This window comes from Xiphophorus maculatus, chromosome 12 (assembly GCF_002775205.1).
Source record: "Xiphophorus maculatus strain JP 163 A chromosome 12, X_maculatus-5.0-male, whole genome shotgun sequence".
NCBI classification, from domain to species: domain Eukaryota; kingdom Metazoa; phylum Chordata; class Actinopteri; order Cyprinodontiformes; family Poeciliidae; genus Xiphophorus; species Xiphophorus maculatus.
This window is the reverse complement of record NC_036454.1, coordinates 15,936,976-15,962,863: the sequence shown is the minus strand read 5'-3', so window position 1 is coordinate 15,962,863 and position 25,888 is coordinate 15,936,976. Positions and strand designations below refer to the sequence as shown.

The window sequence follows — 25,888 nt, the reverse complement described above, 5'->3', positions numbered from 1 at the left end:
AACAGGTACATTTTTGGCTGTTTACAGTAAATCATATTCAAAGTAACAAAGATTTTATTTGTAAAATACAACAATGTAAAAGCAAATATTAATCAGCCACATTTTTACAAAAGACCATTGCTAAGTATGTTAACTTAATCCCATTAAATCAACATCCTTGTCACCATGATAAGGTTAAGTTAGCAAAATAAGAAGTCACTTGAATCTGAATTTTGGAGTACATATGAATGAATGAATGAATGAATGAATGAATGAATGAATGAATGAGTGCATTCATTAGTTTTTAAGGAATGCACTGGTTTTGGTTCTGCTTCTTTGTTTCCCTTGATGGTCTTTTTCAGAGAAGGGTTTTGATCACCGCCTTGTACTGTCAAATATGGCCAGAGGCTAAAATCTGTTGCAAAGAGAACAAAGGGAACGTGTGGGACATGGGATAATTATACCAAACCTTAACAATAGAGAGAGAGCAGAAGCACAAAAACTCAGACACCCTACAGTCTTTTGTCCTGTCCAATGGTCTATTCCAGTCCCCATATGCTCACTTCTCTGCTTGCTTATAGATCACAACTCATCAGCCCGCTGCCAGACACACACGCCAGACACACACATGGTCACACTGAGACTAATAGGATGATAATCTACCCCTCTGAATGATGTGTAATACATCAGTCACATAAGGAAAGAGGTACCCTCAATCACCATTCTCACAGCTGTACCTTTAAGCCTAACCCATCCGGACACATTATATACACACATGTTCACAACTTGATGGTGAATGCAATATCTGTTGTATATAAATCCTTCTTTCCAGGTTAAACCAGGGACAACAACAGAGGTCTAAATAGTTTTTATGTAAATTAGTCTGAGATCTTTTCTAAAGAATGCTGTGCGGCGCATTGAGCTCAGCAACATTCCTTTCTACTCTTGCATGTTATGGTTTAAACAAAAGTTTGACTTGCAAAAATAAAATAAAATAAAATAAAACAATGTTAAGTTCATGGGAGGAAATATTTTGTGTAAAATAAATGAAATATTTTGTAATATATAAAATAATTATATTTTCCAGACATGTCTGTATTTACTGTATCTACAAATAGCAAGACAAACACCAGTGTAGATGTTTATTTTGGGGAGTGTACTTTGTCTGCCCCCAGTCTAATCAGTCTGACCCTTTCAGACTAATATAAGCCTACAGCTAATCCCTTCACCCGTCTTTGTACAGTGAATCACCCACAGTTTGTTTAGTCTCTGGGGTTTTTGTAACATATAGCACTTTATTTGTTGTTGTTGCAAATTTGTAAAACAATTGAGACATTTTACTTCAATAACATATGTGCAAAAGCTTTGCACATATGTTACAGGATCCCAAGATATTAGTGTCTATAACTATGTGCAAAAATTCAGAAACAATCCTGTTATAAGTTTTTTTTTCCTCCTTTTTAAACACAATCACTCCTCATAAGTGCTTTCTCTCACAGGGGAAAACATTTTCCCTTTCTTATCTGTCAAGCTGTCAAGAATGAACAGACAAGCACACCAGAAGACATATATCTCAGTGCTAAATGACAGTTTAGCTCAAAACACGGGAAAGAGAGAAAGAAATCTGCTTTTAGGACCTTAACCAGCAGGTGATGCAGACATAGACACAAGCAGCACTAGGACCTCATGTAGATGCATCTGCTCAAAGCATGGGTCAGAGGTAGGCCATTATAAGAGAGACATTTAAAGCCAAGTGTAATGTTTCCTTTGGGATTTAAGGAGCACACATGTCAAATAGACCATCCAGCACTTCAGACTGTAGGCATCAGCTGCTCAAAATCAGTCTGTCAGTCTTTAATTTGGAAGCTAACTAACTAAAAGATTCAGATTTATTCTTATCCCAAATGGGCAATTGATGTTACAGCAAGTATAAAACCTAAAAGACAAGGTGTCAAAGATTAAAAGATAAAAATCAACAAAACATGCCAAAAGGGCATGAAATACACATCAATACACAATGGAAAGACTACAGCAGTGTATTTAATTATTGACTGACAATGGCTACACTAAATCAGGTGCAAGTCCCCCTACCTTGTCCTGCATTAAAAAGAGATATTGCTGTAGGAACAAGAGTGCTTGTACCTCTTACTTTTTATACTAAGAATCTGAGCCTGATGCCAGAAGGCAGAAACTGGAACTCAGCATGTAAAGGATGAGAAGTATCAGCAATAATGGCTTTACTTTTCCTAATGCTTTGTTTTTTACACAGTTCTGCAAGGGAGCATTGTTCAACTCCTAAGATCTTATTGCTACTATGTATTACTCTGCTAAGGGCATTTTTTGACCTAATACTAAGATTTACAAACCAACAGAGGAGAGAAAAAGTCAACAGATTCAATATACAATCTATAAAATAGGATCATCAATAACTTATCAACTTGAACAGTGGTACGGCTAGAGAGTGATGCTTGACCATGTATCATCACATAAACAAAACAAACAAAATAATAGATTACATATGAACGCTTTTAAAAGTATCAATTAAAACTGCCACAATTTGCTGTTAAATACTTCTGCTTTTCTTTTGTGACCATGTAGTATGTAGCGGTGGTTTGAAATCTCTACAACGTGATCTGTGTTTGGAGTGTTATTCCTCGAAAGATTACAATTTTTGGTTTTCAATTGAGGTACTATATCAGAAAGAGCCCAATGTTTAAAATAATTCATAAATTGCCACTTAAATATATGTGTAAAAATATATTTTTTAATTAATTTATAAATTGTATTCAAATAAAATTATTAATTATTTTATTTGATTATGTTATATATTTTATTATATATTTGATTATTTATAAATTATAATTACTTTACTATGGATTTAATAAATGCTTAAAATGATCCATATTTATTTATTTGTTCATTTTTATAATTTATTTTATGTAATTTCAGTTTTATTCATAAGATGGCATATATAAAGATTTATCTGAATTGTAGTACTTTGGGCACTGAATGGTTCCTCATCATTTACCTGCAGAGAGAGAATACGTTGTTCCTCATCAATATTCAGAATCAGCAGACGTCCTTTCCCTCATTCTCCTTCCTCTGTTATTAAACTAGTGAACTCACATTGTTGTGTCATGGCCTTTGGTAGTAACTGACTCTTTAGTGTTTAACACATTAACTTCAAAACTGCAAAAGAGACAACCGTATGTTTAGCAGTGCAACAATGGAAAAAGCATTGGGTCTAACTGTGAGAAAATCTTAGCTTTCCTTAAAGTCATTAGAGGTTAGATAATTTTGACTATGGGAACTTGACCACAGTCAATTTTCCCAGTATTACAGCTTAGAATTGACTGCAGTTAATACTGTAATATGTGCTGATTATATTAAATACACATGTTTTCATACAAAGCCTTAAGCATTTTGATTTTGCTGTAGCTATAAACTGACACGTTGTTATTCTTTACCTAAAGTACATTCACTCAATGTCATGACCCAGGCTTCGATGGAAAAGGAATTATGCATGGTCAGAGCTCTCCACCAATTTCAGGAGAATGTGTTTTCATAAAACAGGAATAGTCAACAGGCTTATCAGCTGCTATTCTGAGCTGTATAAAGCAAACAGAAGAGGGCAAAAATTTATACAAGAGACAAGGAAAGAGGAGAGATAAGGCTTGGAAAAATGAAGAAATTTATGTTATGAAAATTATGAACTGATCAAACCTACTATCAAAGTAAAGGTAACAACATTTTTGACAGAAAATTGTTTGACAAAACATTGTTTGTTAAAATGTTAGCTTTAGGGGCATTGATAAATGGTACTACTGAGTAAATTTCACTTCAAAATCCATGGTTTTGAAACAGAGATCTTGCTGAATCCAGCCAAATGTTTGCATTCATGGAAATTATATTTTTGTTTTTGTTAAAACATGTAGAGCAGTCGCCACACATTATCTGCTCAATGCCTATTTTTAACAAACCTCTTTGTTAAGCATGTATCTTTGGATCTGAAGAAACTTAGTTTGGTTAGTATCTTAAAGTTAGTATTTAAGAGACTGAGTTTTTTGTATGAGTCACATCATTTTAAACCAGGGGTGTCAAACTCAATTTCACCAAGGGCCACTTCAGCATATTGGCCACCCTCAACAGGCCACATTGACGGTATAAATCAGGAATGCCCAAGTGCAGCCCTCCAGACTGCAACTTTTAGATGCGTCCCTGCTAAAACATACCCCGGACAAAAAGTTGACTTCCCTCATTAACAGCAACTCAGTTCTGTAGAGGCCTATGAATGAGTCAATGATCCAGGTGTGTTAGAGAAAGAACGCATCTAAAGTTGCAGAGTGATAGGTCTGGAAAACTAGACTTGGGCAATCCTAGCATAAACGTATGAAAATACAATGTTAAAAATAAATTAAACAACACCTCATATTGTTAAATGACTGATTTTATGTATTCAAGTTTTAAATATTACATTTGAGTTTGCATGGATGTAAAATTACTGCTCAGTTTAAAAATTACAGTATTTTTAAACTGAGCAGTTTAAAAATATGCTCAGTATTTTTACTGAGCTAAACTTCGCTCTTTAGCTTGTCGATGTTTCAGTTTTATTCGCTGGGGAAATTATTCTTTGCTTTAAAGATAAGCAGACAAAGAATAAAAACAAGTTTTGATATTAACTCTCAACTTCATTCACAAAACTTTTTCGTTATTTATTACACAACGAACATGTACTTCACATAAGAACCAAACAATGAGGTGATGTTGCCTGTCCTTGAACACAAAGCTGATCCTCTTCACCCTGTCACCAACTCACACACATCCTCATTTTGTTGTGTAAATAAACACAAAACAAGTAAAATCAATAAACTATATGCATATTCCAGTATACTGAGTTTTGGTTTTACATTCATTCTATTTAAATTTAGTTTGTTCGTGCTTACCAATGTTTTCTGGCCGGATGTCTGGCACCGTTTTCCCCTGGTCAGTTCGTCCATGTCTGGTTTTAGTTCTATTCTGTGGCGATCCGCAAAATGGCGTAGGTTTTCGTCAGTAATGCGCGATCTGTGCTTGGTCTTGTTTGAATTCATTATTGAAAACATCTGTTCGCACAGATAGGTGCTTCCAAACATGGACAAAACACGAGCTGCATGGAGTCGAAGCTGCGGCATCAAATCAGGGGGCAGGAGACGGTAAAAGTCCTCGATTGAAACATCACGGAACTTCGCTCTTTAGCTTGTTAGCTTGTCGATGTTTCAGTTTTATTCGCTGGGAAAATTAATAATCAGCTTGAGGTGACTCTGCTGCACTCCAGTGGCGAGAAGCCGTAATGTTGGCTGGTAGCAATCGGAAGGCATTATGGGAGATGTAGTTTGTAGTCAATTCGTGCTCAAAACCTATTTTAAGTCAATCAATGGGGCTGTAAAACGGTGGTGGGGGGAGAGGGCCACATAAAATGACGTAGCGGGCCACATGTGGCCCGCGGTCCTTGAGTTTGACACATGTGTTTTAAACCTTATATGGTTTTGTAAACCAGATGATTATTGCATCAATAAGTCTGGTAATTTATATGTTCTATTACCTTAGAAATCATGTTTGTGAGTGGGGTCAGTAATATCTTAAAAAGGCTTTATACTAATCAACAAGGAATCCCACAGTAGCCTTATTATGACCCAGCTGTGTAATTATTTTGTAGAGAGTAAACATTTAGTGATGCCTCCATTTCTGATATATCTGCATCAGTGAGTTCTCTGTTCTTGTCTAATTGCTTTTATTTATGTGTAAAAATGCTTCTCATTTTTAGTTGCAATGTCATTTCTGTTCCTGCTTACAAAAATCAAAACTTGTCAGAAGTATCTTGATTCATTAGTACAGTGAGTCTACCACCAACAATTTAGGCAAGGTCAGTAGACATAATAGAAAAAAAGATATTGCACTTCAGTTTTTGTAGCATCCACTTAACGGATTGTGTCAAGAAATGTAATATCCTGTATTCACCTATGTTGCTTTTGTGACAATACATACTTGATTGTGGGTATTCATTTAACTAATTAAAATTTTTTTGTTTCAACATTTGGTTTGGTTTGTTGTTTTTCTGAATGATAAGGAGGGAAAATAGAAAAAGCTCAGAAAAAACTCTCAATTCTGAATGTTGTTCTCTACCTCCCTCTGCTGGCCTTTCGCTGCCATTATTTCCAACCAGGTTTGCTTTGTCAATATAATCAAGTAGTACACTATTTAAAGAAATGTTTTATGAGAATAATATATTTAAAAAGACTTTGTCTGTGTCTGATCAATTATAATTGTAGCCCGTCTCAGAAAATATTCACACTAAAGCCCTCCCAAGGCATATATGTAATGCAACCAGTTATTTTTTTAATAGAGATTCTTCTTCATTTTTCAATTAATGTATCCTGCTGTTCATTGCTTTATGTTCATTATGTAAAGCACTTTAAATTTCCCTTGTTGCTAAAATGTGATATTCAAATAAATTTACCTTGACTTTACATGAGAGGCTTTTCTCTCTGGATGAAATGTGCTACATAAATAAAGTTGCGTTGCCTTGCCTCTGAAAATGTTTAGTTGATAGGCTTTTCTAGTCCTACTGACCACTCAAATTGTTCAGTCACTTTCACTCATTTGCACTTACAACCGCTCCCACACACAGTCCAAAAATATCCATAAGAAGTCAAGTCCCTTTAATGGAAGTGAATTTGACACATTTGGTTATCTCATCTGTTTTTGTCTGTTTTGTCTGTTCATCTGTTTTTGGCCGTGAAATGGACTGCTGACCTGTTAGACAAGTATCACCCCTCCCACTCAGGAATGGCGTTAGCCCCCGTTGACCCAGAAAAGAGCACAGTGGATTTGGTAGATAAGTGCACATCTGGATGGAGGCAAAATTTTCCAATATTTCTGTCTCTGCAAGCCTCAAATCATAACAAAGTTTATATTAGTTATCCTTGAATAGCAAAACATTTTCAGTTAGCAAAAATGCAAAATTTGTGTTTCATTTCTGCTTTAGAAAACTGTGATTATATCAAATATGCAAAAAAAATACATCTTTTGATTTGCACATGGCTTCAGAGACAATTTTACTGCTGACTAATTGGAACATTCTTTTGTAGTCATATTCTGTTCAGCCTGGAAATCACTGGTTGTGACAAGTCTTTCATTGTTCGCTGACCTCCTACTGTGTTTTGTGCTAATATTATATTTTCAGCAACAAACATTGCTTGACATTGCACACGTAAAAGTCAACGAGAATATTTCCGCATCACCTTTAGGCAATAATTAAAGACGAGGATGGAATTCAAAACAGGTTTATTAAACACATAATTTTTGTTTGAAAATAGTTTTCATTAGGTCCATGGAGCATTCTTTGGTTGGCAATATAAATATTGTCTGTATATCGATATTGACATCTTTTTACATTTTTAAAAATGAGAAAACGTTTATTAAAATGAAGAAACAAATCAGAACATACAGTAGCAACAGTATGACATTTGAATCTTTAAACAACTTATCTACAGGAAATTACAGAATAAAATGTAGGAAACATTGATTTCAAGAACAGATGGTAAACAGGTGGAATTTAAGACTACATGGAAAGAGTAACAGTGACATTGATATGAAGAAAATGTGCAAACTATGCAAGGTAAGATGTAGTATTTCTCATGAACGGATGTACTTTTTACACAATTTACAATAATTTCATCTTTTGACTTTAAATCTACAGAGATTGGAAAGAAAATAAGCTGTGGTATACATAGAAACAGGCCTCAACAAGATGTAATAATGGCTAAAACAGTTTGCTAAAAGTAATTGATTCATAAACATACACATTATCCTTATCCAAACCAAAGCTTTTGTGAAGTTTTTTAGGTTTTGTGTTTACTCACTTTATTGTTCAGTTGTTGCAAAAAGGTTCTGGTGTTTCCGTGTTCCACTCAAGTCTGTTGGATATTTTTATTCACTAAATGTTGGCTTGTGAGTCCTCCGTGGTGTCAATTGTCAGAATGATGTGAAAATGGTGGCAGATGGACATGCAGTAAGAAATAAATCAATTTGAACAGTAGAAAACCTCTTGAACGGTGGAGAGTGTAAGACTAGCAGCCTTGATCTTTTGGCGAAAAACAATTAAAAATATTTCAGACGTGCTGATGAGAAAGGAAGCCAATAATTTGCTGTGTATTTTACAAAAACAGTAAATCCCACCCTAGGCAGCTTATTAATATCATTACCAACTGGGTCTTGCATTTTTTAAATATTTTTGTCTTCCACGCAAGTTCCTATCAATATATTTGGATCCACAAATATATAAACGACCAAGTTCTTTAACAAGGACATTTTGATATTTACCTTTCTTGTAGGATGTTACCAGTCTTGTACTGGCCAATATTGGCCAATATAAAAAATCCAGTTCATATACAGAAATATGTATGTATTGAATTTATTCCAGCTCAGACAGGTTAATATTCTATTACCTACATTACAATTCAATCCCAGTTATGAAATAATGACATTTTGATGTGCTTCTGATTTGCTGAGATGAACTTACATCTCAACAAATTACACCTCAAATGATTTACATTGTTGCCACTGTTTTGGAATGACCAACTACAACAGAGCAGCATCAGAAGAGTGAGCATGGAGAGAAATATCATGGTGTTATGGGAGATAACCTACCTTTCCTGAGGGTTTGAACTGCTTCACTTTTCATTACACTGCTGAATTGTTGCCAGTATAAATCTGGTCCATGTGGCCTAAAGAAGCTAGCACAAGATAAAAAATGAATATCTGAGCTTCAAAGACACAGTTAGAACATGATATTGTTTTGCTTTCCTTCAATTTCTTATTGATTTTAAGGAGTAAAGGGAAACAAAAATATTGTATCTCTATATCTCCACTCTTGTCTGATTTTCAGCATTTCTGCTCCATTGTCTGATTTCATTAAAAAATAGTAGGAGAATATATTGAGGATTTTTTCAGTGCAGATAAGCTTTTTGTGTGGCACATCAAGCTTTGAAAAAAAATACAGTTGTTTTTCTGTGTGTGAGAACTCAAAAAAACGCCTTGTATGCAAAGGCGAAACGTCTTTTACATAAATCTTTCCAAGCCAGAGAACTTTTTCGTGCTTAATCTCACAGATTTTCTTCTGCTCTGCCGTTTCTGTGGTAAAAGTCACAAGCAGGACAATTCAACATGCTGCTTGGTATGGGATGTTGACCTCTGTCCATTTGATAATCCAAAGCATGCATATTTCCATCTGGTCAAGAGAGTAGTTTCACTGCCTCAAATACTTCTGTTGAAAAGTTCAGACTGACAAAGACATTGTTTTCCATTGCTTCAATATTATCTTCGAATCGGACACTATTGGAGCTGATGATGCTGCTTTCAGAGGTGGGACTGATGACAATTATGCGAGGAACACCCTGGGGAGACTTTGGTTCAGGGTAGGGTTTTTTCCCAAGATTCAGGGAATCAAAAGAGCTGCTCTTCTGGCTGTGCAGTCGATCCCTGATGTTGCTTTTATCATTGCATGTGTTTGAAATCTCATCGGTTGCACTCTCACTGCGCCTCCTGGTAAGAACAAGTAAAGGTAGAGTAGCAATAGTCAGAGAGCTGGAAACCAGGTCAGGGTCGCAGGTGCTAAGTGGATCACTCATAGTAGGTGGTTGCTGTACATATGGACATAATAAAGAAAAATTATGTGTTAGATTTGAGTTTTGCTAGAGCAATAATAACCAAAACAAAGTAATAACTGAATGAATTGCATTATCTCACCTTCTCTGATGTGTATTTATTTATTTTCTGCTCTGATGGCCTCTTATAGGACCTGCCTCTGTCCGACTGCCTGTATGATGACATGTTTCTGAAGGAACCTCCTGATTTCCTCCCCAGATGTTCCATCTCCATATCCTTCAACATCTGTTAAAAATTGTCAAAAGGTTTGCTTCTACTTAAGCTTTGGAAAAATAGTGCATGTGCTTAGTAAAAACAGCTGTAAAAAGATACCAAAAGTATCTTTTAGTACAAAATAGAAAAAAAATTAAGTACAGTCATGAAAGTCTTGCAATCAAGTGGCAAAGACAATGGAAATTGCTTTAAAAAAAAGCATGCTAAATGATATTTGTCATAGTTCTTTCAGATTAAAGGCAATAAAACTCATAACTGTGGGCAAATGTAGAAATGTGTGCATCATTACCGTATCAAAGCGTTTGGGCATAGCATTAATAAAATGAGTGCGTGAAGCGTTGGACTGTCTGCTGATGATGGAGTCCCTCATAGAGGATTCACTGATGGAGTAGGACAGGCATTCCTTTCTGGGAGCCGGAAACAAAAACCACAGACAGGGCACCTTTTCTGCCAGAGTCATCCTGTTGAGTGTGAGAATACATATATACATACATTAGGTACATGGTGTCGAAACTAGATATTGTGTGCAGTATATACAATTAAAGTTAGCCTTTTTCTCTCTCTCTCACTTATGCAAGTGAAAAAAATCTATTTTTAGTCATTTGTGATTATCAAAATGATGAGAGAATTTCTAAACTATTCTTTATTTTCTTTTAAGTCAGAAATGTACATACATTTAGATAAAACTACTATATCTTTGAGCAATTTTGGAAAGCTTGGCTGCTGATGTAATGATTTTGTAGGAATCTAATTCACACCATGTATATGTTAAAAATGTGCATTCTGTGGATTTATTTAGGACATTACCACAGACACAGCTTCCCTCTGTGACTTCATGGGAAACTCTCAAGAAATCAATTAAGATATTGTGGACCTTAACAAGTTTGGTTCATTGTAGGGTATATTTTCCAGATTCCTAAGGACTCAAAGTTCATCTGTTCAAAAGATTACACAAACATCAACTCTACAAAAAGGTTAAGACCTCATGCTGCTGAAGAAGGAGATGCAATGCATCAACAATTGGTCTTGGGTTCAAATCCTGGCTGAGGGTCTTTCTACCTGGAGTTTGCATATTCTACCTGTGTGGGTATTTTTCCCATCTACTCTGGCTTCCTCCCACTGTCCAAAAACATGACGGTTAGGTCACTTATCTCTAATAATTATCATTAGTCAATTAATGAAATTTTGTGGGAGCCACAACAAAATTCAGTCCCCACAAGAATTTTAAAAACCTGACTCGTTTACACCAGTTCTGCAGGAGGAAGGGGCCAGAATTTCAGTAAACTATTGTGAGAAGCTTGTGGAAAGGTACCAAAATATTTCATTCTTTTCAGATACAAAAAATGATCTCATCTATTTAAGTAACATTTACCACATAAAAATTATTTTGGTAATCCTAACTGACCTAAAACTGGAGGCTGATTTAATGTGGGTGTCTTTTCACACTTGTGTCTAGCCATTCTAGAGTGAGAAAATGACAATTTTAGCAATCCTGTAACAATAAGCATATAAAAGGGCAGGCAATAACAAAGCCTCTTTACTGGTTACCTGTATTTGTTGTGTATAATGGCATAGATAATTGGGTTATAGATCGTTGATGCCTTTGCAATGACTGCAGGGACGGCCTTGGAGTATGGCGATAAAATGTTGGCATAGCTGAATGAGACAAAAGAAAACACATTTAAACTTTCTCTCTGTGCAATACAAGCATAATTCTAGTTCATTTAGCTATATGCAGCTGTTTGTTTTGCTTTATAATATAATATCACATCAAAACTCAGAGATCCCTCTGATTTTTCAGTTTTGTGACACAATGAGAGGTCATATCTGGGTAGAGATTAACTACTGCCATCTGCTAGGGACGGTTGCTTAAATCCATCTGGTCATGTTTGCTCAAGTGCTTAGATGTGTTTGTGTGTTTGCATGCATTGGCCACCATACCCAGAGAATAACCGAGAAAAAAAAGATGTGATTTCAGACTAAAACAACTTCATTTTAATCCAGCCTTTAACCAAAGATACAAGAGGCTTACTGAAGGCTGGGTTGAGAATAAGAGGACAAATGTGCAGATTCAAAATCTTCAACTTGTCTCATGTTTCATCAAGATGTACTTTGCTTCCTGGTGACACGGTAGCATGTAATGACTCATCAAAAACCTGCTTCAGAAATCGCCTTCAGTCCCAGTAAAATAATTCTTAGCAAAATGCCTGTGACAATTGATTTTTGTAATCTCTGTAATGGATGTCTTAATATGTTCTTGCACTACAATACATCTTCCTCTTTTGCTGTTAAAAATATATTCTCTGCTTTGGTTTCATTGTTGAAGACTGAAAAGTTGTCTCTGTGAATCCAACATGTTGTTATTTCAATATTAAGAATATGTAATATTGTCTTCTATAATTATAGAATGCTCTCTCATAAGTGTTACCAGCAAGATTAATGTATTTTAAAAAAAAACTGGCTTTGCATGCAATATAGCTGTTCATTACAAGTGACTCAAAAACAGTCTTATGATGTTGTGGATTATATATATATTACATTGCAGCTCTGTTCCTCTAATATAAGCAGGAATTATTGGAAAATCTCTTGCACTGTACTTTAATATCTTAGATAAAAAATAAATAAAAAATGTTGACTGTTTTTCTTTCGTTCGTGTGTGGAGTATATGCAATCCCAGACATTGCAATGCAACATTAATTTCTACTTTCACTTTTGATAAAAGATTTGCATCCATGGCAACTGCCTTTGTTTTTAAATCTACTGAACATTTTCCTTACTAGTCTCCTAAATAACATATATGTGAAATTGGTTGACTATTGTGAAAAATTCATTCCCTACAGCTCCAAAACCTTTTTAAAAAATCCATAAATTGATCTTACCCAGCCCAAGAAATCAATGTGACACAGGCGTACGGTGACCAGGAGAGGACATACACCACAACGACAACAAAGGCAATCTTTGCCAATTTCCACTCACTCCTGATGGACCTTTGTTGGATAAGAGTGGTTTTTCTGACCTGAGTGCCCAAACGTTCAACCTCCCTGTAAATGAAGGACAAAATAAGCAGTTAAATGAAAATGTAGGTAGTTTTTGTGATTATCTTCGTCTTTTTTTTTTTTTTTACAATGAATAAACATGTCTGTGAGCATATTTATGTTACAGTACCTGCCAGTCTTTCGGATAGATAGAAACATTCGAAGATAGCAGAAAAAGATGATTCCCAGTGGTATAAAAAAGACAAAACAGCAGAGCATCATGGTGTAGCTCCTATTAGCTGTTGTATATGTAACATAATCCCATGTGCAAGATGTCATCAGTCCCTCTGGAATATAGGAGCCTACAGGGTTAAAGGAGCACCAGATTAATGTTCAGAGAAAGCAAGATCAATCTGATTGTGTTCCTTTAGGTAGATGAATTACCATCTGTTAGATACAACATTTTTCTAAAGAGTTTTTGTAAACAGGTAAACATGCACATGTACTGATTTCTTTAAGTCTATATGTTATTAGTAGAGCATCTTCATTTCTACTAGAGTCAGTTTTGTCGGTTTAATGCGATTTGAATATTTATTTTTTCCTAAAGCTGCTATTCATTGAATCCTGTTACTGTATGTATGTTAATTTTGATGCTCTCTTATCTCACACAGTGTGTATTGGGATAAAAGGTGTGAAATTCATTGTTTATGTGCATCAGGAAGGTATATTAATTTTGCTGAGTTTCAGTGTCTGATTATTATGTTTTCCATATTTCAGGAGTAACTGACTTTCTAGATATTAATATTAAATATCTTATTAGGTCCATTTAACTGGGAGATTAATTAGAAAATAAGTTGGATGATATCATTTCAAAATTTTAGTAAGTGGAGCAACTTTCATTACAGCAGACAATGTGTCTGCATAGTGTAGCAAGATAATAAGCAGAATCATGATAGTCTTTTCTTTAAAATTTGTGTGACAGTAATGAAAATTTTATGATTAAATTTGCAATATGTTCAAATAACCTTTGTCAGATTGGCTGAGCTGGTAAACAAACTATGTGTGCTACAGTAAAAAAATGAGTAATAAGGTGATATTTTCTCAAAGCTGTACATTTTCCTACTTACTCCAGCCTACGAGAGGAGCCAGACTCCAAGCCAAAGAATAAAACCAGATGAGAAAGATGGCAAAAATCGTTCTCCGTTTTGAACCCCACTGCATGGTCTGCAGTGGTCTGGTGATGGCCAGATACCGTTCAATCGATATGGCCAGAAGGTTTATCATGGAAGAAATGCCAAAAAGGGCACCACAGAAAGCATAGACTTTACAGCCTACAATAAAAGAACACACAACAAAAAACAAAAATAAATTATGACTAAATAAATGCCTCTCTGACACTTTCTTTTCAAAATAAAAATCAAACTCACCAATGTCTCCAAACATCCATTCCTTGTAGAGGCAATTGACAAAGAAGATGGGCGACTGTGTGAAAGCCATCAGGAAGTCGCTCACCGCCAAGTTCATAATGAAGTAGTTCGGGAGTTTACGGAGCTTCTTGTTGCTATTTAAACGCAAAAACAGGGAAAAGCGGAACATTTTGAGAAAAGCAATGTTTTTAAGATGGAACTCACTTTTCTGGAAATTCTGGTTGTAGTGATCATTTGTTATTTTTATGAGCAGATCAGTTATTGTGTGATGACCATGTCCTAAATTGAACAAATTAAATAAAAATAAAAGAATCCTTAGATTAAAAAGACTCAAAAAAGCCAACTGCTTAAACTTCTGGGTTCTAAATGAAGCTCTACAGATAATTCAGTATGCTTAGAAATGGATGGATGCATGGATGGATGCATGGATGGATGGATGGATGGATGGATGGATGGATGGATGGATGGATGGATGGATGGATGGATGGATGGATGGATGGATGGATGGATGGATGGATGGACGGACGGATGGATAAACCTGAGCTAGTTTTATCTGTTACGTTTAAGCAGGTGATGAATCCCATCTCAGTCGATAGGAATTGTTTGAAGAGTCTACGTAATTTATTTTTTATTAACCAAAATGTAAAAGCCACTACTACTGCGAATATGGCCCAAACGATTGTCTTATTCTTGAGCAACTTAAAATAGAAAGAAAACTTTAAAGGACAATCCAAATGTTCCCCCAAAATAAAACAAAACATGTTGAGTTAGTTAGGTGGAAGTTGTAAAGTGTGTCTTCAACCGTCTGTCACTTTTGACCTTCGAAGATGGACAGTGTGTTTTTTGTAACTGCCTCAGTTGAAGAATTACATCACTTGTCTGACTGAATTTCCACAGGCATTTGTCAGAGTTGGCATTAGTCCTCCTCCTTGAAGAGGAGTTCTTGGATGTGCTGTTGCTTCAGTGTGACCTGCAAACACTGCCCAGAAGAAATGTTCATCCTTTATGTAGTACAATTACACATTTTCCTTAATAACTAATGCATTTTAGTAACCGTAACATGACTATGAAAACTTATAATTGTGTGACAAAATAGTTGTAGCTGCTGGAACCTCTTGTCTTTTAAGGTAGTAAACATCTTTAAATGAGATGCTTAATTTTTTTAAATTAAATAAATCAGTTCATTTTACCAAAATATTCATCAAGTTATATCAAAATGAATGTAAGAATGTAAATCAAACTTCTCTGAACCACATATGGACTGCCCACTATATCAGGAACACTCATTACATAATAAAATACATTATCAAATTAGGTCATCCTTCTTAAATTTAAAATCGAGCAGGCTAACACTAATTTTATTGAAATCATACAAACAAGTGGTACTGTTTTCAGTGTTCCTAAAACTGAAAACATACTCAACAAAAACTTGTTGAGTATGAAAAGTACTCTAAGTAATTCTGAGACAGTAGTGCTTTGCATGCTTGTCCTTCAGCCTGTTTACAGTGTCTGCCAAGTGTAGCAACCAAATACATTTTTTTTACCTCCAAAAGATTATACATTTATCCACATCTTTTAACAGGGTTATTATAAATGCAGGTTTCTGTAGATTGCAATCTAGAATTTTATTTTTTAAACATTAAAAGGTCCAGAAAAGGACCATTTCTAACAAGATGCTGTTTTTGGTTTGTTCGTTTTTTAAAATCAGGATCTAAAGTTATGTTTACTTCTGGCTAATCTTCCTCTTTATGTTTAAATATCTGAAACAAATTCTATAGTGTTTTAATGTGTTAAAGAGATGGTGATTGGGAACTAGTTAGAAGGCGCTCATGTTGTGCACAGTATTGTTAGGTTGATAGAAATGATGATAACCTGAAATGTGGCATAAATCTGCAATCATACAAGATGATTCAAAGTGCTAGTTTGCTTTCCCAGCTCTTTACTAATAAAAATCTTAAATAAACGTATGGGTCTCCAGCTAGAACTGTTAGAATTAGTCATCTTACAAATGTTAACATTTGAATTTATGTGTTAATTTGTGTGAATTTCAGTCAGTACATACATAGGTATCCGTAAGAAATTTAATTAACTGTATCACCTCTTTTCATGTGTAAAAATATATGTTTAATGTATAAACATAACAAAATTCCCTCTTTATAAGTTAGAAATTGTTCGTAAGTAAAATACATTTTTCTAAGATGTGATCACATGATGTGCATTTGTGATTGTTAGAACTCAAATTGTCTGCACAACAAAATAGAGAAAGAATCTAATCTTGTCCATTTATAGACAGATGGAATATGAGAGCTCCTGACAATCCCCAGGACACACACACACACATGCACACGCAAACACCCACGCACACGCATGTACACGCCCACACAGAGACACACAAACTGACCCAGTTTCTGTGGAACAGTTAACATCAGTAGCACAAATGACAAGTCAGTTTCTCCAGATCATATGGCATGTAATGCACATTCTCCCTCCAGGACTTCCAACAGAAACTTAACTTTAACTTCAAGAATGACTCATCTCCGAGAATGACGCATCAGATAAAAAAACAAAAAAACATCACCTAAATCTGACTATACGTATAGCACATCCGCAATTAAAGTAACTAAGTAAAAGTAATGGCCTGTTCCAGATATTTTGTGCCCTTGTGCTATGGGAAAAGCTAATTTTTGAACAGTTTATGCATTAGAGAATACTTCATTGGTAAAATTGCTCATGCTTAACAAATTTAAATGTGTCGGGTAAAAAGACTTATTGCTATTTTAATTCATGTACGGCACAAAATCTTCATTGAGCCTTCACATTTATATCTAAAAACTTCAAGAAAATTAAAGTTTGTAAGTATAAAAATAAACCTGATGAAAGTGGAATTCAGTGTTACTATAATTATTGTGGACAATAATGTCACATTTAGATAAGAAACATGTACTTACATTTGAATAACAGGGGTGAAATATTTTTAATCCTTTTTGTTTGTTATTTGTTTGTAGTAAAATGTTATATTAAATTAATGGCTCTTGGTCTGTTGAAAAAAATATGTTGCTACTCCAATTATTTTAGTTGTTATCATTAAAGATTGAAGATTGAAAGGGCTACTTATGAATAACTGCCAGCTTTCTGGAAACCTATACAAAATTGAATAACAACATTCTCTATCTTTCCTGATCTCTTATGATAACCTAGTTGGTCAAAATTCTCTTTTCTGATTGCTTGATACCTATTTTATCCAAATAAAAATGAACTCATCACAAATTCATTAAGCCTTTTTTGAAGACAGTAGTCTCCTCATTCTGTATTGTTTTGTGTCATAACAATAGTAGACCCATCTAAGCAGGGAAATGATGTCCCTGCTTAATACGTCTCCAAGACATTCGCTCTCAGACCTCTGTTGGACTTTTTAGAATGATATTTTACATTTTAAAATGTAAAGGGCTATAAAAGTGGAATGTAACATTGATATTTGAATTCTTAAAGTAAAACAAACCAATAAAGAATCTCTTTTGGACTCACCTGTAGAAAGCAAACATAACCAGGGTATTCCCAGTGATGCCAAGTGTCCCAATTACAAAGACGAAGAAAGCGACGACATAGTGAGCATGGTCGGGCACATCAACCTTGCTATACAAGCTTCTCTTGCTGTGCGCTTCCTCGGGCTCCATACTCTCAATGTTCCAGATGATTCAAACACCGTGGCAGGATTTCCGACTTGAAGGTATATATTAGTTGGTAATCCCATTCTTTCTGCCAGAGTTGAGCCTCCATGGCTTTAGTATTGGTGGTGATACATGACATCCTGAAGTCCCAATTTTTAGAGTTTACTTGAATTATTTTTCAATCACACAGGTTGCTCCCATTCTATTCCATCTGTCCAGAATTTGCTAAATTTAACCAAAGTTTTCTGCACTATATTTGTTGCCAAAGTGATAAAGCCATTTCATTTCTGTAGCCTCCACTTTCTTAATCCTATTTTACTCTGCAGTTCAAAAGCTCATCTTCCACGTGTAGTCCTCAAGCATTTCCTGTTGATACTGCGTGAACTGAAATTATGATTTCATTCCAGCACAATAAAGCCGACCCTCGCTCCACAATGTCACTGTCAGTCCAGTCAGTGTTTGCCTGCAACCTCTTCAGCCATCACACCCAGCTGTGTTCCCAGCTGTGAGTCAGTGGCTTGACGTTGGTTATCTCTTAAATCAGTGACTTCTAACCTCTCGTCTCTTTCTATCTGTTCATCTCCTCCACTGTCCCGTGTTGCTCTGGGATGCAGTTCGCTCTCTTTCTCACATCACTCAGTCTCCCACCCCCGCTGCCAAGTAATATGGCCCAGCCCTGAGCTCTAACCCTTTAACTACCACATTCTTACATAACATGGTGCTCACAGCACATATTAACAACCAATTAAGCTCAGAAGTATGTCAGATATATAGTTATTGTGGCATGTTATTTGTAATTCAGTGATTCTTACCAGTGAAGTGGACAAGTGGACAAGTGGACATGAGGATATGTGATTGCGCTTAGAGTGAGACTACTCAGAATCACTTATTTGGCAAAGAATGACGAGACGGAGAGGATTAGCTTTTCACATATGGTAAAGCAGATTGGTTTCATGACGAACCATGTATATCTGAAAAGTTCTAAATAAAGTGATAAATAAACTACATTATCTACATTGTCTTAATGATCTGTGAACATGTTTCAGTTAGTCACAATATATGCTAAAGACAGTAAATACATCTACAGTATATGTTCACATTAATCTCATTTAATTACACAGTGGATTTTTTTTATATCTGGAATTTCTATTGGATCACCTTTTGAAAAAACATGAACAAACTCTACAATATTAATTGTACAACTGTTACAAATGTAAAAAAAAAAAAAAAACATAAAAGAAAATAAAAAGCAAAAAAAAAAGAGTCCATTGGTTGGTCAGTGCCTATCATGCTTGACATATTTAACAAAGAGAGATGAAGAAAACAGTGGAGCTCAAATAGAGATGTCAACTAAGCCCCTAAAGCAAGAGGAAGTCTTAATCTGGATAGTGGTCATGCATATGGCTGAATGTTTGATCTGTCTTGGAAAAAACTATCTGGCTGTAAATGTGCGATGTGTTGTTTTTGCAAGTGTGTGATTTTACTCCTCAGCATTTTGTTTCTAGTGTTGTACATGCTTATCAAAAAGTAGACGGACGGATGAACGTTAAGGGATTAATGTCGCCACTTCCACTGAGCCGGTCACAGCTGCTGTGACATTTGCATTTCAGCTGGGAATTATGCATCAATAAATCTTTTGCTGCTGCACATGAAGACCCGCTATTCAGCTGTGTTTTATTCAAAGTGTAGTGCTGAAATGTTAAAAACATGTAACCTTACGGCACTTAGCATGAAACACAAACAAACATACACAAGCCTAATTCAAACTGAGCTGGATTTGAATGAAATGTTACTAAAATTATCCAATTCAGTCAAAGTCAAATTCTATTTTAAAAAATCTGATTCCGGTCAGTCAGTAAAACTGTCTGCCTAAAGAAGATAACCAACTGCACGAAATCGTGTCTCATCATCCGTAAGTAAAAGGTGACAGTGGAGAGGGACAACTATCTATAAACAAACAAAAACCCAGCAGAACCAGACTTGAGTGACCATCTAAATCCTCAGCGACGGGTTGGGAGGACACAACCAAACACAGATGCACTTATAAACAATATATTTTACAATTATTATTTAAAATAATGAAAACTGGTCAAACAATGTTTCCCACACTGCTGTTGGAAAAACTAGTTTTGTTTGAGTTTGGTGGTAGGAAATTAGTAGTTCAGACCTTTGAATTTTTAGTAGATTTAGCTCATCATGCTTTTTTGATCTGAGCATCATCAGCATAACAGTACACATTTAGCCCATGCTGTCTAACCAGGGGGCAAATGTGAATTCAGACAAAATCCACTTGGGATGAAGCACTGCCTGCATGTATGTTCCTCTGCCTGGTTTGCTGCTACTGATATCCTGCAGTCTAAGCAGGCACTGCTGGTTCTACTGTGTCCACTAATGCGTAAAGTACAAAGCAGAGAGTAGTTTTGTTCTCAGTGTCACTTGGCCATTTGGGGCAGCTTGTGAGTTGCTGGTGACTGGCACAGAAACGCAACACTAGCCTGGTAAAAATCAGCCCCTTGTTTGCACTTTGCTTTGTACAGACGATGTTATTTTGTCCAACACCTACTGAAAGGCTTCGTTCACTTCCTCCCCTGCCATTGCCAACCTACAACCACAGGGAGACAAACAGCATAGAAACTCGGCTTTGTCGTTTCCAACGTCTCCTTCTGTTTGATAATTGGCCAGTATGAAATGAATTCTGGTAAATTAGGCTCAATGAGACAAATCCCATATGAAGTACTGCAGGGAAATGAGAATCAAGCCAAATTGTGTTGGAAAGCAATGGTCAGGCTAGGTCCAAGACCCTGTAGACAGATATTACTGTCAGTTGTATCAAATGTAGAAATACAAAAAGACTGTAGGAAAAAATTTTGTTACTTGATTAGATTTAATATAGAAACTATTGGAGAAAAGTATTTTGTGTTAAAATGTGTTACATTTTTTGAGTTTTGGAAATAGGCTGAAAAAACATCAGCAGTTTAGTGTGTACTATTAAAAGTTTGTATTTTATCAATGAAAATCCAACAGATGTAAAATGTGACAAATAAAATAAGGCAACGCACGATCTGTGTTTGTATATTAAATGCAGCACTTCCTATCAACATTTGAAACATGCCTCAGCAAAGAAGAGATTTTGACAGAATCAAAGCAGTGGTGGTGAAAAACATTTAAGAAAAGCAACAATTTTCAAAACTGAAGAAATTAGTTTACATGTAAATACCATTACGATGATTTGGAGGCACAATCTTTTTTTTTTACATTCAGAAAATATTCTTTTATGCAATATATTAAAAGAGTCAATGAAAATATGCACTTTTTATTCTATCAGCCACAACATACCCGGTTGTGTTTTTTTTCTTTTGTTTTTTCTGATTGCACCAAGTAGCTTTTTTTGGTTTCAAAGCACCATATGCTTTGTCATTATGGGTAAAGACGTCAGTGGTTTGGGATACAAAGAGCGTGACCTCGACACTGGCTCAGTGTTCCATATGTCAATGAGTCATTTACTATTGAACCAGCTGGTGACACTGGTGCTCTGCCTGGACTGGAGCCCCTGTTAGATAAATAGCGAGCACGCAGAGGAGAGAGACTAATTATAATTGACTGTTGGGTACTTTCTGGCAGGAGCTGCAACCGCAGGCACATGAGACCCTTGAAAAATCGATGTTACACTAGAAAGAGACATAAGCAGCATTGAATGTCAACAAAGTAAGCATGAAAGTCACTATTAGGTATTTGTTGCCTGGAGACGACTTTTCTTGATATCAGCTTATCAAACTTAAGACAAGGGTTCACAAATGGATGGGTAAAATGCATGCGAGGTTTTCAAAATACTTTTAATTTTAATTAAAAATGAATCTAGGTTGAATTCATTCAAAGTCCTCTTTTACTCAAATTTGAATCTGCTTTTGTAACCTTGAACCTGGGCATAAACTATGCGATTTTTGGCCCATTTTCAGGCAATTTTCCTGTCGTGAAACAATTTTAGTAATTGAGCCGATTCTTGGTCTAATTGTGTTTCACGCATTTTGTTGTATGCTGGGGATAACGAAAAGCAATTAACATCTCACAACCAGCTACTGATCAGCCATTATACAGTCTCATAAAAATCAGGGCTGTTTGTAATTCTGGTTGCCTCTTGTAAGAATATTGCTCTGTTGAAGCAGAACCATACAATGAATTCACCTTAAACTCTCTCACTCACTGGAATGCTCCTCACAAAAGTATATAACTAATCTAGCTTACTGTAATTAGGTATAACAATTAAGATAATATATTAATGTTACAATGTTGCTTGCTTGAAAGTAAAAAAGAGGAAGAAATTCAAATATTTTGAACTTTAGATCTTCAGCCACATAAACAAACAATTCCATTTGCATATTTAATTTCAATGTTTACTCATCACTCTCGAATCAGAATAAATCAGTGTCTTTTTAAACACAGATTTCACTGTAGAGAAGTTAAAAGTTAAAGTTTCTCCACACAGACTGGTAGGGATTGCCAGGGAAGTGCATTTGTCTTCTGGTGCGTTCTCTTTTTCTCAGGGCGAGAATCTCCAGGTTTTTCTTTTTCTTTTCAGTTCCAGACTCCAAGTTGTTTTGACTACTTAAAATGGCAAACGTTAACTTTCCGCATTTCCTGTAGCAGAAGTACCCTCTCCTTTCTCCTAAATTCAGAAAAATGGTCCAAGATATTAATATTTCTAGTAAACTTTCAGCATGGTTGATATGACTGAAACATGCCATTTTGCAATTGTCTGTAGGGTATAAGTGTTAAGCTGTTTCCAACAAAAAATTTTTCAAACAAATAAAAAAGGATCAGATGTTCTCCATGCCACAGGTAAATTTATTAACCTTTTTTCCTCATGAGATTCCAAGTGCGTAGAACAGCAGTAAACAGTGGCATGATACAGAGAACGTGGAATATTCAGCTTCGAAAGACAGATGTGATGCAAGTTATAAGCCTCTTTCATGTTTGTGTTCACAATCACGCTAGAAATCTAGGTTAGCGATCAAACCATGTGGAAAAACCAGGTCATTACAAGCTCTTCAATACTTGAAATTAAATTAAGTCAATAACAAACCAGCACAGTTAGACTTTGCATGTCACATGTAACCCACTTTTTGCCTGTCAATCCATAACAGTGTCTTTTTTTTAAGCCTGCCCTTTTATTAGAAAATTATAGCTCTATGTTTGCTATTGATTTTCAACTTAATATCTTAGCTTGACATAACTATATTGTTTTTTTTATTTAGCAAAACCTAAAAAGAAGTACATATGTTCAGTCTGTGTGACATCATTTTGGGTTCAAATAATCAACACTGAAAACGTCTTTTTCTTTTATTGTGATCCACAAAAACAGTCAAGAAATGTCATAGGAAGAAATGTTTGCTGTTTACCCAAGAATCTGTATCAGCAAATAATATATCAAGAAGAGAAGAAGAGGGTTTTCTTCAGCAATTCCTGCACTTGCATTCGTCGCCATCTTAAGACCACCCAGGTCCTCTAAAAATCAAAAATATTTGGTGAATATAATGCACAACTATTCTCTGCATTTCTTTTGTTGGCCAATCTGCTGTACTGTACTTACCACTGGGCAGAATGTTGGACCTCACATTTATCCAGTAGACGGTGCGCTGCTGAGCCACTGTGGCCCTGAAGAAGAAAATAACCAACACTTTAACATTATAAAATACAATGTGTACACAACCAAAGATTTTAATGAGAAAAATCTTTATCAAGGTCTGAAAAAATTTAAAATAGAAAAAATGACTTTACATGAAATACACAGGGTGCATAATGTCATGTGGTATCCAGGTGTAGACTGTGGTGTTACTCTTCAGGTTGGTGTTGGCATGAGTTATAGCACCTTGTGGATTTCCGGAGCACTGTGAACATAGCGTATTTAAAAATTAAAGAAAAATAGATGCCAACCTTTGTCTTGTCAAGTATTTTCTATGGATAAATTAGAAGATTTGTGAATACAATCAAGAGTCTACTCACACGTAAACTAACCAGTGACGTGCGGTGAGGTTCATGGCTGGTGAGGCACTGACTTAATCAAAATCATAAGACCCCCTGCATGTTATTGTTTACATACGGAAATGCGGACAACACTGAAGCGCAAAAAGACTATACTACTTTCACATGCCATCCATAGCCGCACTACCAAGGTAGAATAATTCCGTTAACTCAATGAAACTTGGAAATACAGATATTATTAATTTAGTGCTATGCTGCACAGCAAAGGGGAAACCCGTTGAAGTACAACTCAAACCACCTTTTTCTCTCTGTGTATCGGCCAAGCTACACGTAGACTCGTTGCGTGTAGCTTCCCTTATTTACTGTATGGCTAGCTCGCTGTTAGTGTCTCTTACTCTGCAGACGTGGAGTCACAATGTCTGGGATCATGAGCGCCCCCTGCCATGAGGCGAGAGAACTGCCTGCCTCACCTCGACTCTTTTCTCTGCCGTTTATGATCGCTCCTCAGCACACATATCACATTACACACACAGTCGATGACAAAAAGCACTGTACTTTATATAGATAAGCTAAATGATGGAAAATCAGTTCATATATTAAATGTTGTTTAATCATTTTGTTGGCGACGTACAGACAGAAGAAACATGCTCCCATAGAATGGCAGCCAGTGCAGTTAGCGAGAGGTGGATCAATCCCAGGTGAGGCTCAGCTCGCTGCTGCTTCACCAGCTTCCCTTCCGAGCATGTGAATGGGAAATAGCAAAAATTCAGCGATTTTGAAGAAAAAATAATCAAAATTGGTTAAGCTAAATGAAAAATGAATAATTTATAGTACAAAACACAGGGTGAAAATAGCAATTTATCTTATCATTATATTATTCTTCCATGATCACCTGCCTCCCCTGATCGCACGCCACTGGTCTAAAGCCACGTTTAAAGCCACATTTTTTCAGAAGACATTTCTTCTTACTACATTTTTATCTGAATGTTGAGGGCACCTGGAGAAATTTGGTGTCTGGAGGAGGGATTTTCCAGCTTCCATAAGCATCATTGAAATGTTCTCTTCGGGCTTCCAGAAGGACCCCTCTGTATTGCGGTCCGATAATGGTGACTGCAGGGGCGCATAACAAAACAGAAGTTACCCACATCAAACATAGGTGGTTTATATTTGCACAACAGTCTCCTTGCATTGAATAGGTGAACAAGAATGATGGATCTAATGGTTTCTGTATTCTTTTCTTATTGGAGTATTGAAGATCTTACCGGTAACAGGCATGCCAGGTAGATATCGCTTCATGTTGGTGAGAATGGTGTACGGAGCTGGTGACGTCTGAGGGACAACTCCTGCATGCTGAGGCATCATGTCCTTACAGGCACCGGTGGGAGCCCCATTGGGGTAGCAGTCCACAATACAAAGAAATTGTAGGGTTAACAAACAGAGCAGCAGCATCGTGTTTGAATGACTGAGGAGAATTTAGTCACTGGAGGAGCTTTTATAAACTCCATCTGCTGAGTCATGCGACCAAAACATTATCTCTGGCTATGTGATGACCATAGAATATGGTTTTTCACTGCCTTTTGGATTTCTTAAAAAGAGAGATGTGATCTCTCATCACCAAACAAAGATCTCTTTTTTTCCTGTCCTCAGCACACAGAATCGCAGAGATTGATACCACAAAGAAAATATTCATGTAAATATATAAAGTTAAGAAAGCTCATAGACTGAGATACTCAAAACAAGAGAGAGTTTAGGAGATAGCAGATTCCTTCTCTCTTTTTTTTTACATTGATAATGTTACTTACATCAAAAAGTGGGATTTTCTCAATATGTAACACTTTATCAAAGCTGGATCTCATCATTGGCCAATAAACATGAGGAAAGTGATATTTTGGGGGAAAATAACTCAATCACAGAGAAACTGACAACAAACAGCAAGAGTTTG

The 25,888-nt window shown here is 35.9% G+C and overlaps 2 protein-coding genes across 2 annotated transcripts; both read right to left on the bottom strand.

Moving 5' to 3' along the window:
* Positions 1-7,349: 7,349 nt before the first annotated feature.
* LOC102237838 (melanopsin-A-like) lies at positions 7,350-18,540 on the bottom strand. The gene is made up of 9 exons (XM_014468663.2): positions 17,825-18,540; positions 14,300-14,433; positions 14,000-14,203; positions 13,063-13,234; positions 12,777-12,938; positions 11,446-11,553; positions 10,187-10,358; positions 9,766-9,909; positions 7,350-9,659 (listed from the first exon to the last, which is right to left on the bottom strand). The coding sequence occupies exons 1-9, from the start codon at positions 17,971-17,973 to the stop codon at positions 9,252-9,254; spliced, it is 1,653 nt and encodes a 550-aa protein (XP_014324149.1). The 5' UTR covers positions 17,974-18,540; the 3' UTR covers positions 7,350-9,251.
* A 4,248-nt stretch (positions 18,541-22,788) lies between these two features.
* Positions 22,789-25,423, bottom strand: LOC102229560 (putative defense protein Hdd11-like). Its single transcript, XM_005794953.3, has 5 exons — positions 25,209-25,423; positions 24,944-25,056; positions 23,743-23,852; positions 23,555-23,619; positions 22,789-23,469 (listed from the first exon to the last, which is right to left on the bottom strand). The coding sequence occupies exons 1-5, from the start codon at positions 25,393-25,395 to the stop codon at positions 23,360-23,362; spliced, it is 585 nt and encodes a 194-aa protein (XP_005795010.1). The 5' UTR covers positions 25,396-25,423; the 3' UTR covers positions 22,789-23,359.
* Positions 25,424-25,888: the final 465 nt, after the last annotated feature.

Bases quoted from the DNA above. Each gene is read 5' to 3' on its own strand.
- LOC102237838 (XM_014468663.2), bottom strand. From the start codon at position 17,973: ATGGAGCCCGAGGAAGCGCACAGCAAGAGAAGCTTGTATAGCAAGGTT. The intron at 10,359-11,445 runs GTAACCAGTAAA...CACACTCAACAG, and splicing joins ATTATACACAACAAATACAG to GATGACTCTGGCAGAAAAGG. The intron at 9,910-10,186 runs GTAATGATGCAC...AATTTTTAACAG, and splicing joins TGCCCAAACGCTTTGATACG to ATGTTGAAGGATATGGAGAT.
- LOC102229560 (XM_005794953.3), bottom strand. From the start codon at position 25,395: ATGCTGCTGCTCTGTTTGTTAACCCTACAATTTCTTTGTATTGTGGAC. The intron at 23,853-24,943 runs GTGCCCTCAACA...CTATGTTCACAG, and splicing joins CAGACACCAAATTTCTCCAG to TGCTCCGGAAATCCACAAGG. The intron at 23,620-23,742 runs GTAAAGTCATTT...TTTCTTCTTCAG, and splicing joins ATGCACCCTGTGTATTTCAT to GGCCACAGTGGCTCAGCAGC.